General features: G+C 42.5%; 3 protein-coding genes across 9 annotated transcripts in view; all 3 read left to right on the top strand.

The window, feature by feature from the left end:
* The window catches only part of espn (espin), a 48,366-nt gene extending 37,051 nt beyond the window's left edge, over window positions 1–11,315 (top strand). For 5 of the 7 annotated variants that reach the window (XM_031566234.1, XM_031566233.1, XM_031566230.2 and 2 more), the window contains 4 exons: window positions 305–664; window positions 7,606–7,685; window positions 8,414–8,434; window positions 9,398–11,315. In XM_031566234.1, the coding sequence (XP_031422094.1) occupies window positions 305–664; window positions 7,606–7,685; window positions 8,414–8,434; window positions 9,398–9,545 (609 nt within the window). In that variant the 3' untranslated portion in view covers window positions 9,546–11,315. The remainder of the gene's footprint in view (window positions 1–304; window positions 665–7,605; window positions 7,686–8,413; window positions 8,435–9,397) is intronic. The other 2 variants (XM_031566232.2, XM_042707634.1) reach the window with 1 other exon arrangement.
* On the top strand, window positions 671–7,667 carry LOC116220306 (espin-like protein). The gene has a single exon (XM_031566238.2). It carries the CDS (start codon window positions 2,649–2,651, stop codon window positions 4,578–4,580), a length of 1,932 nt encoding a protein of 643 aa, XP_031422098.1. The 5' UTR covers window positions 671–2,648; the 3' UTR covers window positions 4,581–7,667.
* Window positions 11,316–12,200: 885 nt separating the features above from the next.
* On the top strand, window positions 12,201–22,486 carry qars1 (glutaminyl-tRNA synthetase 1). The gene is made up of 23 exons (XM_031566237.2): window positions 12,201–12,430; window positions 12,757–12,907; window positions 13,070–13,179; window positions 13,326–13,401; window positions 13,528–13,592; window positions 13,713–13,766; window positions 14,243–14,300; window positions 14,465–14,536; window positions 14,625–14,710; window positions 14,795–14,881; window positions 15,088–15,187; window positions 15,363–15,441; window positions 15,596–15,835; window positions 16,104–16,196; window positions 19,238–19,375; window positions 19,654–19,741; window positions 20,041–20,187; window positions 20,383–20,484; window positions 20,668–20,760; window positions 20,884–21,011; window positions 21,108–21,174; window positions 21,334–21,459; window positions 22,158–22,486. Exons 1-23 carry the CDS (start codon window positions 12,320–12,322, stop codon window positions 22,206–22,208), a joined length of 2,322 nt encoding a protein of 773 aa, XP_031422097.1. The 5' UTR covers window positions 12,201–12,319; the 3' UTR covers window positions 22,209–22,486.
* The last annotated feature ends 16 nt before the right edge of the window (window positions 22,487–22,502 follow it).

Genomic DNA, 22,502 nt, shown 5'->3' with positions numbered 1-22,502 from the left:
TTTCTCTAATTATGACTAATCAAGATCAATCAGATTCTGTTGATTCTCACAAATTCATGTTACTAAGGTTACCATCACTATTAATATGTGTGAAGTCTTCTGTGTCTTCCGTCTTCTGTTAAGTCTTCTGTGCTTTCTTACTGGGTGTAACATGCACTGTTGGATGGCTGTTTATCTTGGGTTGCATCATTTTGCTGCTTGCATTTGAATCCTTACATCTAGTTTGAGCTTGATCAGTAATTGACTGTGTGGATAGCCGTGTGCATAGACCCTCAACCTGACACATTCTTCCTGTCCCCTGCAGCCCGACAGTCCGACATCGCCACCTCAGACCCGCGCCACCCAATCAGCAAAGCCTTCATCCCCCTCCCCGCCCCCCTCCGGTTCCTCCACTCCGAGCCCCAGCCCCAGCCCCAGCATCGCCTCCTCCAGCTCGTCCGCCACGCCCAAGGGCATGACGTCCTCCTCCAGCTACGACCAGCTGCCTCCCACGGTGAACGGCACAGCGGGCTCGGGGCAGCAACGCAAGACCAGCCTGGTGGACGTGGAGGCGCTGGTGCCCACCCATGACGAGCAGGGCCGCGCCATCCCCGAGTGGAAGAGGCAGGTGATGGTGCGCAAGCTGCAGGTGAAGATGCAGGAGGAGGAAGAGCACAAGCGCAAGGTAAGCCAGGCTGAGCTGATTGTTCCCCCCTGCGCCGGCAGTGTGTGGCCCTGACCGAGATTTTTACAAGCTGACAACAAAAAAAGGACTTTATTTTGTTCAAAGATATTAATGAGGGTGGGGATTAATGAGGATTGATGTCATCCATTTATGATCAAAAATGATGACATCATTGAGCAGACGTATTTGGCAGATAACGCAAAAGACTCAGTTGTGGCCAGGCACACGGTTATCAAGACGGCAAGATTACACTTTTCAAAGATATCCTCCCGTTGACTAAAGGTCAATTTTCATTCTGATCCAAATAATACAAAGCATGACAAGGCAACTGCTGCTAAAGAGGGAGGATAACTGACAGGCCTTGTTGAAGTGTGTGTGTGTGTGTGTGTGTGTGTGTGTGTGTGTGTGTGTGTGTGTGTATGTGTGTGCGTGTGTTTAAAGGTGTGATACTGAGTGCTTCTTTTTGCATGTACACTGTTTGTCCCTTTCAAATACCTCTTCTTAGTGAAATTTGTATTGACTTTCACTGACTTAGATTTTGAAAATGGCAGGGCTTAGCAAAGGTTACACTCGCTCCTGTTCTTGTGTACAGGTGTCATGTCTGTTGATGTAAAGGATATTGTGTGCTCTTGTTGAAGTTAAAGTCTGGGCCTGGATATCATTTGACTAGAAGGTCAGAGCGCCTTTCCCACAAGAGAAAGGACAACAGGCTCAAATTGCCTTTTAGTGTACTGTAGACTCCATTTCCTCTGTTGTCTGACGTTTGTTTGTCATATTTGTTTACTCACGCTAGTAACACTGGGACAGTCTGTGTTCAGCATGACTGTATTTTTTTATAATGCGCTCTGACCTAATTGGCATACTTTCATGCATTGTTACGTAGCTGATGTATTTTTAATTGAGTCATAATCACCACATCACAGTTCTTGGAAGCCCTTGTAGGTAGGTTTGAAGAGTTTGCTTTCTCTGAAGGGACAGGTTAGTTTGTTCTGCCGCTTATCAATGTGCTCTACATAGACAAGCTCATTTGCAATTTGTGCGTAAGCTGATCTGTGTACTACCGTACCTTGAGCTGACCGGAGTTTTTGTGGCACTATTTCCTTGTCATTCCTCTGCATTTCCTCTGCATGTCTGCTGTGTCCTCTGTTTGGTTTGGTTTGGTTGATTGGTTTGACAGGACATGTAGAATGTGGTGAAATTAATGCTTTGAGACATCACTGCCCATCCCAGCACTGGCCATGTTACCTTCATACATTTACCAACCTCAGTTACTTGATGTTTAGTCATTGAGAGAATAAGACAATCATGTGGCCAGGACTAGGGGATGTTGCACTGGAGCTCTCTAAGTTTTTACATGGTTATTCAGTGGTGTGATGTGAGGGCCTGAGTCACTTAGTCGCAATGTGTGCAGTGTCTTTGGGACACAGGCTGCCATATTGGTCCATGCACCCCCCCACCAACCCCCCAAAAGCCTTAATTTGCTCACTGCAGGGTTAAAACTGCTCACTCTAACTAAGAAAGCAGCTTTTAAAGCTCTCACCATTTCAGTTCAAAAGAAAAAACAAAAAAAACGAAAAGTAAAAGCAGCACAAAAATGATGAAATCAACAAACATAGCTGTACTGTAGTGGTGACCAAGCCCCGTCTGCATTAAGACACACTTATTTGCACAAGAAGGCAATAATTATTCAAATTTATTCTCAGTTGTTGCTCCTCAGGTCACTTCAGTGAACTTGGCCCTAGTAGGCCAGTGCCATTGCACCACTAAATCCATGTAAGCATGTATGGGGTGAAGAACAGTTGACCATGCACCAGCGAGATTGGACCAGCACCTCGAGGAACCATCTCCTCTTCCTTCTTTTTTTTGTCCCCTCTTTGTCTCCTTTGATCCTTTGATCTAGTTTGCTACAAAGGAATACTTCCAAAATCAAGACTGGCACTACTCTCATGTCCACAATGCCATCCTCGGGCCCTTTGGGGAGCTGATGACGGAGGCCGACCTCATCCGCATCGAGAGGCAGATCGAGAACCTGACGGTCATGCACAAGGTGACGGAGGTGGAGAAGGAGCTGGAGCAGCTGGAGCAAGAGCTGCACCAGCTCTTGCCCGTGTCGGCGGCGCTCAACCGCGAGCACTTCTCTGTCAACCCCAAACAGGTCCACGGGCAGGCAGAGGACCTGCCTGCCTGGTGCAGCAAGATCTCCACCCTGCTGAAAAGCATGGCCATCCTACTGGCCACTCTGGGAGGGAAGGAGATAGACATTCTGGATTTGATCGCTCCAGGGTACACTCACGAGGACGCAAAGAGCTTGATCAAGGCAGGACAGACTGGGTCTGCTGCCTCTGGCAATATCGGGAGGTCACAGTCCTTCTCCACTCGGGAGGAGGTGGAGAAGGAAATCAAGCAGTTTGGTGTGTCTGTGAAGAACCTGAAAGCCAACTATGAGGTTCAGAACCAGTCCAAGTACGAGGATGACAAGATGAACAGGGTGTACAAACGCAAGATGTCACTGCCGGTGGTCAGTGAGTCTAGTTTCCATGCAGATCCAATCCTTGAGGATGAACTGACACTCTCTCCAGCCGAGATGCAGTCGAACACCAATGATGTTTCTGCATCAGATTTTGCAAACCTTCCTCTAGTAGATGAACCTCTCATCACACCAACGTATGTGCCCCCCACATACACAAATTCAGGTGGCACATCCCAGGGGGACATGAAACATGAAATCAATGGCACCCATGCCTCAGGAGACCCAGTGCTGAACTCAGATCAGTCAACACGGAGTCTGGAGGTGCAAACAGACCTGAGCTATGTGCAGGAGTGCATTGAAATGCGCAAAGAGCGTATTGTCTTCCTCTTCCTAGAGCACTGGAGGAAATACACCATGTCAGAATCCTACAGGCCCAAGTACAGGTCCAACCATCTTGGAGTAGGACAAGAGTACCAGCGTTGTGACCCAAACCTGCCGGACATGGATGGGAACATGCAAAGTGAGGACGACAAGCTGCTGTACTTCATGAAGCAGAGGCAAGTGGTGGGCAACCTCCTTGGCCACTGGAGGAACATTATGAGTCAGGTGCCCACACGCCAGATCCGCAGGCTCAGCCGAGCACAGATGATCTACTGGCCCGAGCACTTCCTCCCCCACATTAAAGGGGCGCCCGTTGACTATGACAGCCTGACCCTCGACCTTTTCATGTTGGGATACTTTCAGCTGCTGGAGATGAACATGTCTCGCACAGAGAGGAAGTTCCGGCACCTTCTGTGCTACGAGATGTTCGACCGGCTTGGCAGCCACAGCTGGGAGCAGATTCGACAGTTCCACCGCGAGGTTATGGGGAACATTGAGCGCGGGCAGCGGGATTGGTCCGATGGCTTTGAGGACATCAAAATGAAGTATTTTGGAGATTCCCCTGAAGGAGGAGGGTTGCTGAGTGGCTCTGAGATCGTCCTTCCACCTGAGTTACTGAAAGAGGGTCAGGAGCAAACCCCTACACCTGTACCCCAGGAGGTTGTGCAGAGCGCTGAGGGAGCCCTTGTGAAACATGCCCTAAAGCCCACAGGAGAAAATGGTGTGCATGATGCTCCTAACCCACACCCTCCTCCAGACTCCCAGGACAGTAAGGCATCAGACACTATGACGCAAGAGACTGCGGTTAATGGCACACATGACACAGGACATGACACACCACAAAACCAGAACACAGAACCGCAACTGCAAATCCAGCCTCCTGTGCAGGTTGTGGTGGAGAAAGCCACAAGTGAACCCATACAAACGCCTCTTGAAGAACCTAATGAAGACTCCATCCAGCTAATCTATGAGCTAAAACAGTTCAGTAATGAGGAGATCATCAGATACATTGATCGCAGCTTTGCCTTCTGGAAGGAGAAAGAGGCAGAACTGTTTGATATCTAGTTTTAGAAAATAACAGGGGGAGAGAAGAAAAGCTACTGTTACGGGTGGCTCATGTTATCTGGGCTGCCCCTTGAAGTTGGTTCAAGAAGGGGGTCAGTGTCTGTTCTGGCCAGTGCCTTAAACACAGATCGAATGCTCAGGTGATCAGTTGAACAGTATGACCATCCAAGATGTGCTACTAAAATAGAGGTTCTTTATTTTTGCCAGTGAAGGAGGTGTTTGAACTAACGGTGGGCTACATGATGCATCGCCATCATTTATGAAGTATACACCAGCATTTATTTATTTTTTGTTTTGATGACAACTATACAGTTATAAACTAAAGCGTTTTTAAAAGTGCTAATTGGACATTTCTTCAAAGCTGCTTCTCAGATTTCTCAGAGCTGCTTCTCGTTTTTGATGGTAACTTAGACAAAATATAACACTTTGAGACTGACCATTTATTCTAAGTAATTTAACCCTGGGGTGAGCAAAAATAATTACTTGCCTTTATAAAAAAACAACAACAGGTATTTCGTTAACAACATTGTTCATTAGGGAACTAACTGAATACTGCACATGAATACAAATGATATCCTGAGATTTTACCTTGACAAAAACAGTATACATTGTAAAAATAGTAATAAGTGTTGCGCTGATCCTTGAATTATGCCCTGAGACACGTTAGAGATTACTCCTAACATCAATCAGTTTTGAGGTATCTTTAAACAATTCACAGTCTCATGTAACAGATGGTATGTACTTCTACAAGATAATGTGAAGTGCATTTGGAGGGTTATATCATGTTGCATTGCTGTTGTTGTGTAATGTCAGGCTACAGCGTGGACGTTTGTGCACGAGTTTGTAAGACTTTGATTGAGTGTGTGTTTGATAGAGATGAAGGCCTTAGGTGTATTAATGCACTGTGTTTATTTCAAAAGAGCAGCGCAGGTACAACATCTCCTGATGTATTTCAGCTTCATGTATTTTTAAAGGCAGCACCTGAACTGAACTCTAGCTGTCAGAGCCCAACATTTTTTAGTACTAATTCATTTGCCAGCAAATATAATATCCCTAATGGAGACCACTTTTGAAGCCTCAGCAGATCATTATTTTATTGTCATTTTTATGTTAGGTCCGATCCGGGTTTAAATTTGTGTAAAGATTTTTGGATAAAACCGTTTTTGTGTGAAATGTTTCTATAAAGAGTTTTTTTCAGTCCCATAACAAGATAATAAAACTTTAAAACTCGAATATGTTTGGCTTGATAATTCTCAGAAGGGCCGCAGATTAATCGTATTTGTGTGGACAGAAAAGTACATATAATAATATCACCAGTTACTACATTATTATAAGAAATTGTACAAAGTCTGCATTATGGGTAATATACAACTGTATTTTACAAAATAAAAGCTATAACACTAAACACATAGACACTATACTATGCAGGTCTGTGTATTACACTACCTGGGAATGGATGTTTGGCACCCACAACACACGTTGTTGAAGCATCTTCCCACACTACACATTTACGTAGATCCTCAGTCACAGAATCCCTCTTAGAGCCCCCTGCTGCTTACAGTGGCTTAGTGCTGAGGTAATGGGGTTACATCAGCAGACGACCTCTGATCTTCTTTCAGTCAGTCACTCAGTGGTGGATGGTGTGACACAGGTAACTTTAGCCAGAGGTCTATATATGGGAGGCAGCTGAAGTCTGGTGGACTGGTAGACCCTGCCGTGAGGAGCCCTTGTCCTTTAGAATGCTACACAAAATTCCTGGATAACCAGCCACAAATATCCAGGTGTTGTGAATAGTAGTTGAAAAGGTGGTGTGAATATGGTACCTTCCATGTGTCGACATGGTGGAGTGTGCATTCGATTACACTGTGGACTGGATAATACAGAGTCCAAAGCAGAGAAGTATGAATGTGTGCAGGGCCCGTACAAAACAGGTCAGAAACGTAATGGTGATAAAACGGTACTCGTGCTTTTTCAAAGCTGCTTATCAGGAAGGTAAGAACCCATAATCCCAGTGCGTACAACACTGACTAGCCCAATTCATGTTGAAGCTGACATTAGTACAAGCCTGCCACTCTAGTGACTACGTATTTTCATGTAGTCCTTGTATTTTTAACCAGCTGTAAACTTTCCTTTGGTATCAGTCAGTCAGGTGTCTTGATTTCTTTTTTCTGTTGCTATAATTCCCCTGGGAATGATTAAAAATTAAAAGTGAAGATTATCTTACTTGGGTAGTTTGAGCCTGAGCAGTGAAAAGGCCTGATGATAGATGGGTTTGGGTAACCTATCTGTAGGAAGGAGAACATTAGATAGCCAAGATGGCCACCCTCTCAGCAGCACTCTGATTATCCTGTGTTCATGTGCGTGTGTGTGTGTGTGTGTGTGTGTGTGTGTACATATTTAAGTGTGTGCGTGTGTATGTGTGAATATTTATAATAGTATATTTATATGTGCAAACATTTATGTATGTATTTATGCATGTATGTTAGCATATGTAAATGTGTGTAGTCCAATATGTTATTTTTTCCTTTTGATGGTAATTCATCATTCCAAGTAGCCTGACTTTGCGGTCCGATCTCGTTCATTTTTGCTTGAATAGTGAGGTGCCATGCATGGCTGAGTATGCTGGAGGGACTCTCCGCTCACAGCTGTAGGCACTTATGTGGTAAATCACCTCTTTGATTTGGCATCATAGTGTGTTTTATTTCTCCCCCAAACCGGAGAGTCTGGAGAGATATCTGGCCACACTCAGATAAGAGGACAATGAAACAGTGTACTAAGTGCCCTCAGACATTTGTATGTTTGTGTGATTGAGTTGATACATGTGAAAGGCAAATGTTGCACATGCAAATGTTGCACATGTACTGAACAGTTTGAGGACACACCGTTCCAGAAGAAGTACTACAGGACAAGGTGAACTTTTTATTTATTTTCCCATGAGAGAACATGGGAGAACATTTTGTGTTCACTCTTTGAGTGTGTTAGAGTGTGTAAGAGTGAACACCCTGTTTTCCTGTGTGATTCTCAGGTAGATGAGGAGACTGCTCGGCTAGCCAACATGCCGGCCTGGAGGAGAGACATCATGAAGAAGAAGCTAGAGGAAGAGAAGTGAGTGAGATGCCAACCTCCAGCTGTGTCCTGCCTCTGTCCACTTCTGGTGCCAGCCCTCTGTTTCCATGGCGGCGCCTCACTTCCTGTAGTCGTCTCTGTCTTTGTTGGGGATATATGTGTTATATATGTGTTTCCCTTCCTTCTCCGGCTGCCTGGACTGAAGTATGCTTGTTTAGATGAGAGTCTGTTTGGACATTGGCGATTTTTTGTCAAAGGGTACCCATGTGTGAAAGTCTGTTTATATCAACAATGAAATATAATAAGCCTCCCCGAAGGTGTGATGCAGAGATGATTGTTCAGTCATGATTGTTCAGTCAATATCTGATCTGAGAATAAGTGCTTTTAATTACGGAAGCCTTAATTCAAGTATCTTTTTGAGAGACCTTGTGCCTTTCTTGTTGAAAACTTTGGACTCAGAACCTTGCAGACAAAGTGGAAACAAGCATGCTTTTAAAATACCACTTATTCCCTGTCATTCGTGTCAAAATGTCTTAAAAAATATTTAAATAATAGTGAGAAGAATGTACTGGAAGTATGATTCACGTGTGCTTTTAAGGAGTGATATTTGCAGTGTAAAGGCTTATGAATATATATATATATATATATATATATATACATGAATGGTACACGAATATGATTTCCTGTTTTACGTGGGTTCCGTAGCAGTAGTAATGTGACTCTTACATGTATAATTATTCTATTTCTCTTATGCTTGTACCTAATTGGGTGGACAGAGAACTGAAGAGGTAAGAAATGATACTTTCATTTTTACGTGTATATAGTATTTTTAGTGTAGTTCAAATGTGCAATAGACAGCATTGAAAAAAAAATAAAAAAAACATTGTTGGGATTTTCTAACGTTGGGATTTCGGAGATAATCTAATAAGAAATCTATTTTCAGTCATTTTTTTGTTAAAGATGTTTCATAATTGTAGTTATTAACTTTACTACTATCAAGGGCAAGGCTGTGTATTGCACCACTTCTTGTGTCTAGTGTGCTATTGTGTTTCCCATGTTAATGTCGCCACCTGGTGGTAAAATGGTTCACCTAAGGCAGGGGTCGGCAACCCACAGCTCCTGAGCTGCATGCAGCTCTTTAGCCCCTCTAGTGGCTCCCTGGCTTTGTCAAAGAATATATACCGGTGTATATATATATTTTACAATTTGCTATCATTATTGTATGCCTAAAGCCATCCTTACATTATCAGGTTGGAAAATATGTAGCCTATACACTAAATAACAGTTCATCAACTAAAAGGAGTGTCATATGAGCATCACGGCCTGACGCCTCTTTGCCAAACTCAATAGAGGTGGTTAGTGGCTGTTAAAGTACCAAAAAACTCATATATATCCTACTGCACCCAAATTATGGTAAAACATAGACAAAAACTATTTAGACTATAGGTTGTGGTACCTGCATTGGAAGGGCTCAAATATTTTTGCGGCTCCAGACAGATTTTTTTCTTTTGACCAAAAATGGCTTTTTAGATAGTAAAGGTTGCTAACCCCTGACCTAAGGAAATGGAAATGTCAATGTTGTAGCTCTGTGCTCCAGGTAGTTTACATTTTCTCTTAAATTCCACAAAATTTCAAATAATACCTGAAATGCAAATTTGTGTAGTGACCAAAAAAAAACATGTCAAATCATGTCAACATGTCCAAACCACAAAAAAACAATGAATTCGTCTCCTTTCCTTTCACACCTGCAGAAAAGACGATGAACGAGAGAAGAAGGTGAAGGAATCTGAGGAGAAGCAAGAACTGGAGAGACTGCGAACCTTAGGATATGATGAGACCAAACTGGCACCATGGCAACGGCAGATCATTCTGAAGAAAGGAGACATTGTAAAACAGTAGAACCTCTTCATCTACCATCTCCTTCCCACTTTTCTCTCCAAATCCCCATGGCCCTTTTCAGTCACTACCACCCATCCCAGATCACAATTCTCATCCGTTAACTGCTGGACCAGAACAAACCAGATTGGGTCACAACCAGGCTTGCTCGTAGCATGAGCCAGTGCCCACAGTGGCATTGTTCTTGTGCTCAGAGGCTCATCATAGGATAAACCAGTACTCTTTGACCACGCAGGACTGCTGCACTTGCATAGCTTTTAGAGGGTCCACATGGAATAACACATGGTAAACCAGTAGCTCCTGAGAGCTTGATGGGGATCAGTGTAGGCCCTTGTCACATAGGCCTTTAGCCACATATGTTTCATGTGTAATTTAGGTTCACGCCACGTCACACTCAGACTGGTTCATCTACATGCTTTGATTCCTGTTATTGTGCAGCTAATGGACAGTTCTTAACACATATCATTTTACCTTACACTTTATACAATTCAGCAAATGTACAGAACTACCCTGACTTCTGAATTCTAACTTCATCTGTCCAATGCTTATTTCATGGTAAACATGTATACATTTAACATAAATAATGTGTCTCCTCAAGTAATACATGTAATCAACCCTACAGAACAATGTGTAGCACTGCTACAATGAGTAAAAATGTTGATAAATTCTTGAGAGGTTAAAAAAGATGTGATAATTTGAGAATGTACAAGTGTTTGATCACGAGTTTCAATATATTTAACAAAACATAAGAAAATAGTTATTGAAGATATATGCAAGCACATCTTTTTTTTATCTCAAAGTTAAGCTTCTGGCCTAAGCCAGAAAACACTGCCAAAATGGATAGAGCTCTAAACCGAAGCTTTATCCAAACTAAGACACACCTGGAAGATTCATCTACACATGTGAGATGAGTTTGGCCTGGTCAGATTTCAGCCCAGCTCTTCCCCTGCACATTGCACCCTGTTTTTTGAAAGACCCATGTTGTAGTGAAAGGTGTTAGGTTATGGCTGAAAAGTCCTTAAAAACAAAAGTGACACACGTATGGGGATACTCATCAAACGTTTCCCAGATTTAACATCAGGCAAGCCACAGGCAAGCGTTCTGAGTTTTTATACAAAAGATGGTGGCTCTTTTGTCCTATGTTTATTTTTAAATCCATGCCTTGGTTTCCTTATTCTCAGACAATAATGGGACCAAATCAATGGTAATATCTCTAGGTCATCACCATCAGATCTCTGTAATATGGCTTTCATAACACACCGACTATTTTTTGAATGGACATTAGATTGTGCACTGTCATTAGATCCTGTTGAGCACAGTAGACCTCAGAAAAGTGCCGGATGTGTCTTTTTGAATGTGTGTATATATGGTCTCTTTCCTTTGTCATAAAATGTGCTATAGATAAACTTGTCATATTTTCAGTGTACATTTTTTGATTGTAAAAACACCTAAATTATATATGATATATAAATATAATAGTGATGCATGGTCCTCGTTGAATTATCACTTGGGAACGTTCAATTAACTTCATTGGATGCCATACTGATGTTGAAAATTCAGAAGATGTAAACGTCATTGCCATTAGAAGATTTTTCTATGTGTTACTGCTGTACATAGTGAGACCTGAACTTCCACAGTCCTTTACTGTAACTGTGTATCAACATTGCATCGGGTTCCTATTCTCAGCCTTGCTTGCGTAGGTTATCTGTTTATTAACATAAAACGTCATCTACAGACTGTCAAAAGTAATTCAAATAAAAAAATTAAATCAAATTGTTGTATCTGGACATTTCCATGAATAACATTTATCTCCATAGGTGAGAAAATCTGTTCAATGTTGATGTTTAATATCGTTGCATGAGTGTCTAACACAGGTGAAATGTAAGCACGCGATATTATCTAATAGATAGGGTAACTTAAATAACACTAATGAGCATTAGTCATGTTGAGGGATAAATATTATCATTCAGTTGACATTCAAGGGGAATTCAATTCTTTGTCATTATACCCTTGCTATTCCATGGGCCTATACTGTTTGGCCTCAGTTTCACTCTTCCCTGTGCTATCTTACATAAGAAATTCTCCCTGTGGTGCAAATACATTATAAGATTTTTTGAGTCTCTGTATTTGGCTGCTACTGAAGATTATCATCTCATCTCAATTGGGGTTAGAGGCTTTGTCAGTTGAAGATTAAATACTCTATAAACATACAGTACTCAATTGCACATCGACTGTTTAATGACTAACAAGTAAGAAGATATTTCTGATTTAGTCAAGGGACTTGGAATATAAGCCTGTATGGGTAAGGTTTAGTCTTGGTTTTATTGTGCCTAATATTTAAAATTGTGTCCTCACTGATGAATGCATACATTTGCATTATACACTTTGTAAAGTTGCTGACCTGGTGACCGTGTTTGCCTACGCTATTATTCTTTGCAACCGCAATCAACATGAAGGTAGGCCTCCTGTAGGTAGTGCATGTTAATGTGTCATTCATTTACCATTGGCATGAGTGAAACATTTTATATGGTTTTAGAGGCGGGCGGTATCTATACGGAAACCCATTGGTTACTTACATAAACAATGTTTTACAATGTGACAGAGTAGCGACTGACGCAATTTATCAGCAAGTTTTCATAAGTCCGTCCCAACCTGAGCATTCGGCTGCATGATTGGAGCGTTGAGCTGTTTCCTTGATTGTAGTCCCGCCCTATCGTAAAGTGTCTGTTCCCCACGCTGGCCGACTAGATAACTAGGCGTGTGGTGTTCTGTGAAACATGGCGGATCTGATCACACTATTTGTGTCTCTTGGGCTTAGCGAACAGAAAGCCAAAGAAACACTTAAAAATGAAGCTCTCAGTTCGACTTTGAAGGATGCTATTGCCCAGGTAAGGAGAAAGCTGGACTCAGTTAGGGTAGCTAGCTTAGCTTCCTAGCTAGCTAGCTTGCCTACTAGCTGAGTACCGATAGTAATTTAGCTCTGTGCGTGTTCCAACCTGGTCCTTCAAGTGTCAGCTGACGTGTTCAGCTTTCGTAGCTCCAAGTCTTTGCAAAGTTATTGTTTTGTTCATAGTCAAATATAACCTTTTGAAATTCTATAAACTCCGCCAAGCTTACCAATATTATGCCCTTGTAAGGCGTTCTGTACTTTTAAAACATGTATCAGTGCTTTATGCATTAAGCTAATATTTAGTCATCTGTATTTCTGAACTAGGCACAGAATGTGGTGGGGTCTGTGGCAATTGATAAGGCCATGGGGACCCTTCTGTATAGCATGGCTTCACGTCTCAAGGATACACAGCGTCTAGGCGTCCTCACAGAATACATCGCCAAACGGAAGATAACCTCCGAATTACAGCTTTCAGGTACTCACACACACACACACACACACACACACACACACACACACAGCCAGATATCTTGAAATGTATTCAGACTTCTGATCAAACTTCCAAGAGCCCTTCCATAAGCTGCCTCACTCTTCTCTAAAAAGTGATTTATTCTTGTGTGTGTGATCGTTCACACAGCTGCATTGGATTTTGTGAAGAGCCACCCTCAAGACCCCTTAGACCACAGTGCATTTGAGTCCTGCTGTGGTGTGGGTGTAGTCATCACTCCTGAGCAGATTGAAGATGCGGTAAGTTAGTCAACATTGAACTTTCTCACTCATATGTCCATATTGCTAAATGTTAACCTTTCTTTCTTTCTTTCTTTCTTTCTTTCTTTCTTTCTTTCTTTCTTTCTGTGTCTCACACTCATGCCCTTTCATTCCATCTCCTTCAGGTCGAGCAGGTGATCAAGAAGCACCAAAAACAGCTGCATGAAGAGAGGTACCGCTTCAATATGGGCCTTCTCATGGGTGAGCTCTTTCACTGCGTACTCATTTTAAAACAGGAACAGCAACTGCTTGGGTTTTTCCTTTCATCTTGATATGCCCATTTGTGTTTGTAGGATGATGGCAATACAATAACGAGCTGTCTTACAGGTGAAGCCCGGGCTGGCCTCAAGTGGGCTGATGGGAAGATCATTAAAAACGAAGTGGACATGCAGGTGTGTGTGTGTGTGTGTGTGTGTGTGTGTGTGTGTGTGTGTGTGTGTGTGTGTGTGTGTGTGTGACTGTATAATTCATAATCTGAGCACTGTTAATTTTTTCTCTTTTTTTTTTAACAGGTCCTGCATCTCCTGGGCCCAAAGACTGAAGCAGACTTGGAGAAGAAGCCCAAGGTGAGAGCCTGAGTAGGCAGACTACTTGGTATCTGGAACTCTGGCCAGACAGGTTGGGTTGGGGCTATGGTTCAGGGCAACAACACTGATGCTATCAGTCATCCTACCTCTCAACTCACTTTCATCTTCATATATTTATAATGTAGAACATCCTAAAACGGTTACATGAGATACTTGCAGTTTCGGGAGTGTTGCAGACTGATATTATGGTGAAGTCAACAAGAGGAAAAAATTCTCTTGTCTTATCATAAAGCGTCTCTGCTTCTAAGAGAGAAAGCAAAAGCAAAAGGCGTAAGAATGAAACTTCTCTGCCTATCTGTTGTCCTTGACTTTCTGTACGAAATGGTATGACACGCCCCAAGTTTTTAACTGTACCATTTGGCTGTTGAAAGTTTCATCAGGGAAGGTCAGTATTGGGTGGTGGGTTTGTGTGGACTTCTGAGACTGTGAGGCCTGACCTCTAGTGTGTGTTACAGGCTCCCAAAGCCAAGGCGCCAGAGAAGGAGAAGCAGGATGTGGAAGTGAATGTAAATGGTGAGCCAAGTGGAGAAAAGAGCTTCTTGATAAGCCGCAATAAAGATAATGTAGGTCACCTTTTTTTCTATATTTTCACTCCCTCGCTCTGTGTGTGTGTGTGTGTGTGTGTGTGTGTGTGTGTGTGTGTGTGTGTGTGTGTGTGTGTGTGTGTGTGTGTTTAGGGGATGTCAAGATGGAGGCTAAGTCACTCATGGATCAGTTGAGAGGAGAGGCTCTGAAGTTCCATAAGCCAGGTGAGATGATCTGCATAGGGTCTTTATTAACTTCTTCTCTTCCTGCCTTAACCTCAATCTTACAGTGCCATGTGTCATATTGTCACAGGTGAGAACTTTAAGACAGAGGGATATGTTGTCACACCCAATACCATGAGCTTGCTCAAGAAGCACCTGGAGATCACGAATGGACAGGTGTGTGTGTGTCAGAACCATTAGAGATGCCCACACTTGTTTCTAGTTAATATATGAGACACCTTGCTGTACTTTTCTTCTTAGGTCCGTTCTCGATTCCCCCCAGAGCCCAATGGTATTCTCCACATCGGTCACGCCAAGGCCATCAACTTCAATTTTGGTTTTGCAAAGGTATGGCGACAAGCACAGACGCACAGACGCACAGACGCACAGACGCACAGACGCACAGACGCACAGACGCACAGACGCACAGACGCACAGACGCACAGACGCACAGACGCACAGACGCACAGACGCACTTCAGTCTGCTCTGCTACATAGTGTAAAGCTCCAACTCTTACCATCGTCCTCAGTGCTGTACTAATCTCCCCCTACAGTCTAACAGTGGAATATGTTTCCTGCGTTATGATGACACAAACCCAGAGAAAGAAGAAGAGAAATACTTCACTGCCATCAGGGATATGGTGGAGTGGCTGGGTATGAATTTCTGTTCTTTTTTTTTAAATATTTTTCTCAATATTCACATTTATCAGAAGAAAGAAACGAAGAAAAAAATCAAGTTAACTGTTTAATGCCAGAATATGTTTTAAAAGCACAGCTTGGTATTTTGTGGACACCAAATTAAAAGAGGTGTGTGTGTGTCTTTTCTTAGGTTATACACCATATGCCATCACACACGCTTCTGATAATTTCCAGCAGCTCTATGATTGGGCAGAGGAGCTCATTCGCAGGTGACCGTTCACAATCACACACACAATGTTGTTGTTCTCTGTCATGCTATGATGTTGATTCTATTGATGAGGCCTTCATGTCATGGCATGTTTCCCTATTTCTCTTTGTACTTCATGCATGCCTGTCTAAGCCATAGTGTTTTTGTTCTCCCAGGGGCCAAGCATACATCTGCCACCAGCGCGGAGAGGAACTGAAGGGGCACAATGCACCGGCATCACCCTGGCGCGAGCGACCGGTGGAGGAGTCCTTGATACTCTTTCGCAGGATGAAGACGGGCATGTTTGCCGAGGGGGAGGCCACGCTGAGGATGAAGATGGTCATGGAGGATGGCAAGATGGACCCTGTGGCGTACCGCATCAAATATACCCCTCATCACAGGACAGGAGACACCTGGTACACACATCACCTGGAATATGTATTTAGAGTACCAGTGACACACATATCTACTTAAAGAACAGTTATATTGTTTTAAAGTCGGAATGGAGATATCGAAGCCCTGAAATAATGGCTGGGACCGTATGTAAAGGTTATAACGTATATAATGCCTAGAATGCTCACGTCATAGAAAGGGGCTGACAAATTGTATTATCTTTAGCGCGGCTTTATCTTTGTACGTTTCAAAACCCTAAAAAGGTTTGTTTTCTGTCTGCTTCCTTTTCAGGTGCATCTATCCAACGTACGACTATACCCATTGTCTCTGTGACTCCATCGAACAGATCACACACTCTCTCTGCACCAAAGAGTTCCAGGCCAGGTGAGGCAGTGTGGCTGGCATGCTTCTGTGTATGAGTCTGCATATTGTCCTTTGATCATTTTGCCTTTGCTTTGGAGTAGTGCAGATAGTAGTTGTGTAGTAGTGGTCTCACCAACGAGTCACTTGATGATGGTGTTCCATATGTTTACTGGCACTGGTTGCAGTAAAGTCTCTCTTCGTATAAAGATGAGAGAAGTATTTATGGATGAGATACTATTTTTAGCTAAATCCAAACAGAAGGCAGCCAACCCTTAAAACTATACAGCTGTTCTCATGTCTTGATGAACTGACAACAATGCGGACATGAACTGCTGATGAACTCATAGTCGAGTACTGTTCAATGTCTTAGATCAGTGGTCACCAACCTTTTTTGGCCAAAGATCACAACCTCTGCCGTGGTGACAGGCAAGATCTACCTATTGAGGCGTTGAGAGAAAAAGACTGTCCAGACTCCAGACTGTACTTACAACTTAACTTTTTACTTAGCCTAATTGTAATTGAATGAAATTAAACACTTTGGTCCAGATTTCAAATTGATGTGACCAAGAACACACTAAATCACTTTATTTCAGTGCAACATAAAAAGGAAAATATTTGTTAACCGCACACAATATGAACAAGAAAAAACACATTTGCAATGAGCAGGTTGGATATGAACTGCTTTATTTTATCAACTGAAGTTACAACACAACACTGACAATCTTTGTTTTCAGATCATTTGACAGTTGTTTTGAGGCCCCCATGTTGCCACTCTTCAGAGGAGAATCAAGGAGAAGCACATCTTGCAATTGGCTACCTTAGATAGTTTTTCTAATGATTGAATGCACCTTTCTATGGAATTGAAGGCTTAACAAGCTAATCAGACTAATTATGTGTTGCAATTATTCAGTATTGAGTAGTTACAGGTATTCAAATCATGAAAATGATTAGGGTGCCTAAATATTTGCACAGCCTATTTTTCACATTTGATTTCATTTCACACAATTAAATACTGTTACACTAAATATCTTTGTCTGGAAAGCACCCCAGTACTCAGTGTTAACTAGAAAATGAATAATATACCACTGTGATCTTTTTTTTGGGAAGACAGAGTAAATTATCATGCAGCCTCAGAGGGGTGCCAAAACTTTTAATACGACAGTATGCGTGCATATTAATATTTCGAAAACCAACGGGGTAATTGGAACGAAGTAAGAGTGGCCGATAACTAACATAAGCGCAAACGTACTCATGTAACGTGTCACCTTTAACATTAATATTAATATTTAGAAACACGTTGCAGTGTTGAACGAGTCGTAGAAGTTAAAATAGACAAATATCTGTCTGGAAAACCGTTTGTTTGGGTAAGCTAATACATAACGTTAATCTATAAATAGACTTAGAATATCGTTTTTAACAAATTGGCCGATAACCAACATAACAACGACATCCAAGAGAGCTCGAGGATGTTATGCACGCGAGTTGAGCCTAGTTGCGAGCTGTCAGAATGTTGGAAATCTCTCTTCATTGGGCAGACATTCTGCAACTTTACCCAATCCGACTGAACATGTTGAACTCTCCTGACAGTACCCGACAATGACCAACAAACACCAAATGCTGGCGCACGCTGACCCAACTGTTGGTGTTTGTTGGCGTTTGTTGGAGAATGTTGGCGTTTGTCGGGGCAGTGTGCAAGCTGCTTTAGAAGGGGCATTTAGTGGGAAGGGCTAAATTTGTGAGAAATCGTTGGTGATTACATTCACATCAACTCTACGGACATCCTCGGATTTAAATAGAAAAAATTTCAGAAGACACTTCAGAAAATGTTAAATTCTTTTTTTTTCTGTATTTAAAAAAGTTATAATTTTGGAGATCGACAGGGAAGGTCTTCGAGATCGACACGTCGATGGCGATCGACAGGTTGGCGACCTCTGTCTTAGATCATTGGAAAGAGTCCGTAAGAAAAAAGGAAGTTTCTTTTGCAGTTGATGCAGCAATCTGTCTTTATTCCAGTAAAGTGCAGTAACGAAGCACGTGGAACATACTCAGAATTCAGCGGTGCAGATCTAACATCTCCAACTCTAGCCATATATACTGTTTAAGACACCTCGTAGGCTTTTAATGTAAATTAGTCAAGCTTCTAATGCAAACAGGTCTGGCAATCTTTTCCTGTTCTGTATGATAATCAGGTTTCTATGACCTGCTGCCTGAGGTGGTTCTCAAGGGCCTACCCCATTCCCATACTATGATTAGTTGCAGTCAGTCACAACTCAGTTTACTTCCTGACCCCAGAAGTCTGAGCAAATCCAAATTCCTCTGTTACCATGATAAGATTACCATTTTGGATATTATGCTGGCCACTCTTTAGTGGTCAGAGCAGCTGCTTGATCATGAATCTTATGTTCACTCACAGGATATACTGTAATTTCTTACAAGTCTGTGACTTGTCGTCTGACCATCAGTTCCTATATTATGTGATATGAAATATAGTCATTACTCACAATGCAATTTTGTTGTTTTCAAACTATTGGTGTGTATATCGTTGACCAAAGACGGAAAAATATGTAGGGGATAATGTATAGTCCACTGGTCATTCTCAAAAAATATATACAAAAAAGATAAACGGGACCCGACACACAATGGACTATACATTAGTCCACTTAATATACGGTTAGTGGCCGGAAATGTAGCTTCTTAAAAATTGTATTGTAGTTTCATGGGAGAGTTTCACAGAGAAAAATAGTCCCTCTTTAAAATTGAAGGTGTTGCATAGCAACGTATTACCTGCTGACTTCATATACAATGGATTTCTGTTACGATAAATGAATAAACTACTTGCAGAATGATATGAAAGGTTTGAGGCAGGAGCACAAAACCAGTTGCCAATGGCAACGGTCATTATTAATTTTCAGCAGTCATTATCAGCAGTCATTATCAAGAAATATCGGACCTCCAACAATGGGATGGCCCATTCAATTCAATTCCAGCATATTTATGAGCATCATTGACAGATGAGATCCTATACGCATGAGTCAAGTCCTATTTGCTTGTGTGCACTGTAGGCGGTCGTCATACTACTGGCTGTGCAATACTCTGGATGTGTACTGCCCTGTGCAGTGGGAGTATGGCCGTCTCAACCTTACGTACACTGTCGTCTCTAAGAGGAAAATCATCAAGCTGGTAGAGGTGGGAGTTGTCAGGTAAGCAACGCACTGTAACTGCTACAGTACTTGCCACAGCAGCTTTTTCCTGCAACATATACACCCAAAAAAGAGACTCCTAAATTTGACATTTATAGGATAGGACTGACTTGCTGTTGGCAGTTTTTAAGTCCATTTATTTAAATACTGTCAGGCACTGGTTGAATTCTTGTTTGTGGGGATTTGGTGGTTGCATTTGTATTTTATGGGTAATTTATTTTTGTATTTGTGTGTAGGAGTGATTTATGGGGACTAACCAATTGATTTGTATGTTATAGGGACTGGGATGATCCACGTCTCTTCACTCTCACCGCTCTCAGGAGAAGGGGCTTCCCTCCACAGGCCATCAACAACTTCTGTGCACGGGTAAGACTGGGGGGAGCGGCAACAGAGACATGGGGGGCTTACAAAGAGTTCTCACAGATTGCAAAAAAAAAAAAAACTCTGAAGAAGCTCTCAGAGATTGCATCCATTCCATTACTACCATGTAGCTGTTCAAAATAAGCCGGTTATCTGAAGCAATGTAATATTTGTTCCATACAATAGCATTAGGAAAGGAGTCAATATGGAAGGGCTGTAAAGAGAAAGAAATGTGGACTGTAGGATGCAAAGCACAGAAGGAAGGAGCAGGTTGGAGTGATTTTTGTTTCCCCCTCTCATTCCAGGTGGGGGTGACGGTGGCCCAGGTGACCATGGAGCCCCACATGCTGGAGGCGTGTGTGCGGGAGGTGCTGAACGAGCAGGCCCCACGCATCATGGCTGTGCTGGAGCCCCTCAAAGTGACCATAACGAACCTGCCTGCTAACTCACAGGTACACACACACACACAAACTCCACTCACAGATACATAAAATACAAACAGGCCAGGTTGATACTACCTGGAGAAAACACTCAGAAAGAGATCTCTGAAATGAATGAAGAGAGCAACAGTTCCCTTTGATTTGGGATGTATGTGTGTGTGTGTGTGTGTTCATCTCTCTCTGCATTTCTCTTGCTCTCTTTCTCAGATGGCAGTACGTGTTCCTGACTTCCCTGCAGATGAGGAAAAGGGCAGCCATATGGTGCCCTTCTCAAGAGTCGTCTACATTGAGCAGAGTGATTTCAGAGAGGTGTGCTCTATGTGTTTGGTTACATGAGTGTGGACTTTTGTGTTTATATATGTGTTGTTCCTGTGACTATCCATGAACTGTAGTTGGTGTAGAATATATGCATTTAAAATTTGAAAGCAAGTGTGTATGTGTTTCTTCTATTGTGTTTTTCAATATCTTACTCCTCACCACTGCCACCTGCAGGTGATGGAGAAGGGCTACAAGCGTCTGTCTCCTGACCAGCCTGTGGGCCTGAGGCATGCCGGCTACGTCATCTCGGTGAAGCGTGTCATCAAGGTGAGACGAGATGCCCTCTTCACTACGCCTGGGTGCATTGACATGATCCTGAACAAGCTTTTCAGATATACACTCAACTGTCTACTAATCTGGTGTCTCACCCTGTCTTTCCTTGTCTCCAAGGACGCCAGTGGTAAGGTGATTGAGCTGGAGGTCACTTGCTCCACCACGGACTCAGCTGAGAAGCCAAAGGCCTTTATCCACTGGGTCAGCCAGCCTCTGGAGTGTGAAGTGCGCCTCTATGAGCGACTGTGAGTGTTATATGTGTTGGTATTTGGAAAAACGTTAGGACCTGTGTAAGCATGAGTGAGTCAGTGAATGTTTGACCACTGTTCCTCTGTCACCAGGTTCCTGCACAAAAACCCAGAAGACTCGGCTGAGGTGCCAGGTGGCTTCCTTACTGACATCAACCCAGTGAGTCTTTTTTTTTTTTTTTTCTCTAGTCCACACTCGCTGTTTCTCCCTCTTGACACCATTGCTCTGAAATGTCCCCATGTTTTCATCATAGATTTCATTAAATTGAAGTGTTATTTTGTGTGATCTACAATAACCTTGTTTGATTTCCTCCCTCAGAATTCCCTGCAAGTTATCAGCAGTGCCTTAGTAGACCAGTCTGTGGCAAACGCGAAGGTCTTTGATAAGTTCCAGTTTGAGAGAGTGGGCTATTTCTCCATCGACCCAGACAGCACGCCCCAGAAGGTGAGACTTAGCAGCAAGGACAAGAGCAAGGAAGGGCTCTTTATCATCCAGGCAAATGCATTTGACGGATGCAGAAAACACAAAGCAAGTGGTTCTCAACACTGTTGTGCCGTGGAAGAACGAACCTCATGCTTTTTTTTAAATACAGGCTCATGAAATAGTATATTTAAATACACCAATGACACTTCTTAATTAAATATGTAGTCAATTATTTACAACTTTAAAAAAAAAATGTTTTATCTAAATGTCCCATTCTCAGTTTGATTTTGAAATGTAGGTACGGGGAGGAGGATTATTATTGTATAACCAGCGAAGGCAGTGCGAGCAAAGGTTTATGGGACCGTCAATGATTGCTAGGATACGTCACATAATCCCAGTCGCCTACTTTTTACATTTTGAATTGATGTAATGGAGAGATTTCTTGCTGAGTATGTTGCTGTTGTTCTTGCTCCTATGCAAGGCAATGCATTTTAACTAAATAATGTGATTGCTGGTTGATGTGATTTGGTGATAATTATATGACTGTTAACTATAGTGCAATACGGGTCAAAATCTCACTAATAGTTTCTGTGTGTGACATTCTTCATAATCAATCGGTGCCTTGACATTCTGGTTCGACCTTTGATGTGCCTATGCCCCAAAAAGGTTGAAAGCCTCTGCACAAAAGCCCAGTAGTAACAATTGTGTTCCCCCTACAGCTGGTATTCAATAGAACTGTCACCCTAAAAGAAGATCCTGGGAAGATTTGATTGAAAGATGCTTGGATCATCTGCAGCCAGTGAGCAACAAGGGAAGACTGTGGGTTTGTAAGCATCTGCACCTGGGGAACCACACCAAACTGCAGTCTGCTATCCTGCACTGGTGCTACATGCAGGGGAGATGCCGGCAAAGGATCTTTTCTACAAACATGGTCACCCTCTTCAGACCTTGTTACACCAATGAGAGGGTTTAATAGCCATAGAGAAGGTGATTTGCAAGCAATTTTCCAAACATCTTGAATAATAAAATTGTATATTTAAGTAAAACACTTAAATGTCTCCTTG

This window comes from Clupea harengus, chromosome 4 (assembly GCF_900700415.2).
Source record: "Clupea harengus chromosome 4, Ch_v2.0.2, whole genome shotgun sequence".
NCBI classification, from domain to species: domain Eukaryota; kingdom Metazoa; phylum Chordata; class Actinopteri; order Clupeiformes; family Clupeidae; genus Clupea; species Clupea harengus.
The sequence above is the reverse complement of the archived record's forward strand: the minus strand, read 5'-3'. Positions and strand labels throughout refer to the sequence as shown.

Bases quoted from the DNA above. Each gene is read 5' to 3' on its own strand.
- qars1 (XM_031566237.2), top strand. From the start codon at position 12,320: ATGGCGGATCTGATCACACTATTTGTGTCTCTTGGGCTTAGCGAACAG. The intron at 15,836-16,103 runs GTACACACATCA...CTTCCTTTTCAG, and splicing joins CACAGGACAGGAGACACCTG to GTGCATCTATCCAACGTACG. The intron at 16,197-19,237 runs GTGAGGCAGTGT...TGTGCACTGTAG, and splicing joins ACCAAAGAGTTCCAGGCCAG to GCGGTCGTCATACTACTGGC.
- LOC116220306 (XM_031566238.2), top strand. From the start codon at position 2,649: ATGACGGAGGCCGACCTCATCCGCATCGAGAGGCAGATCGAGAACCTG.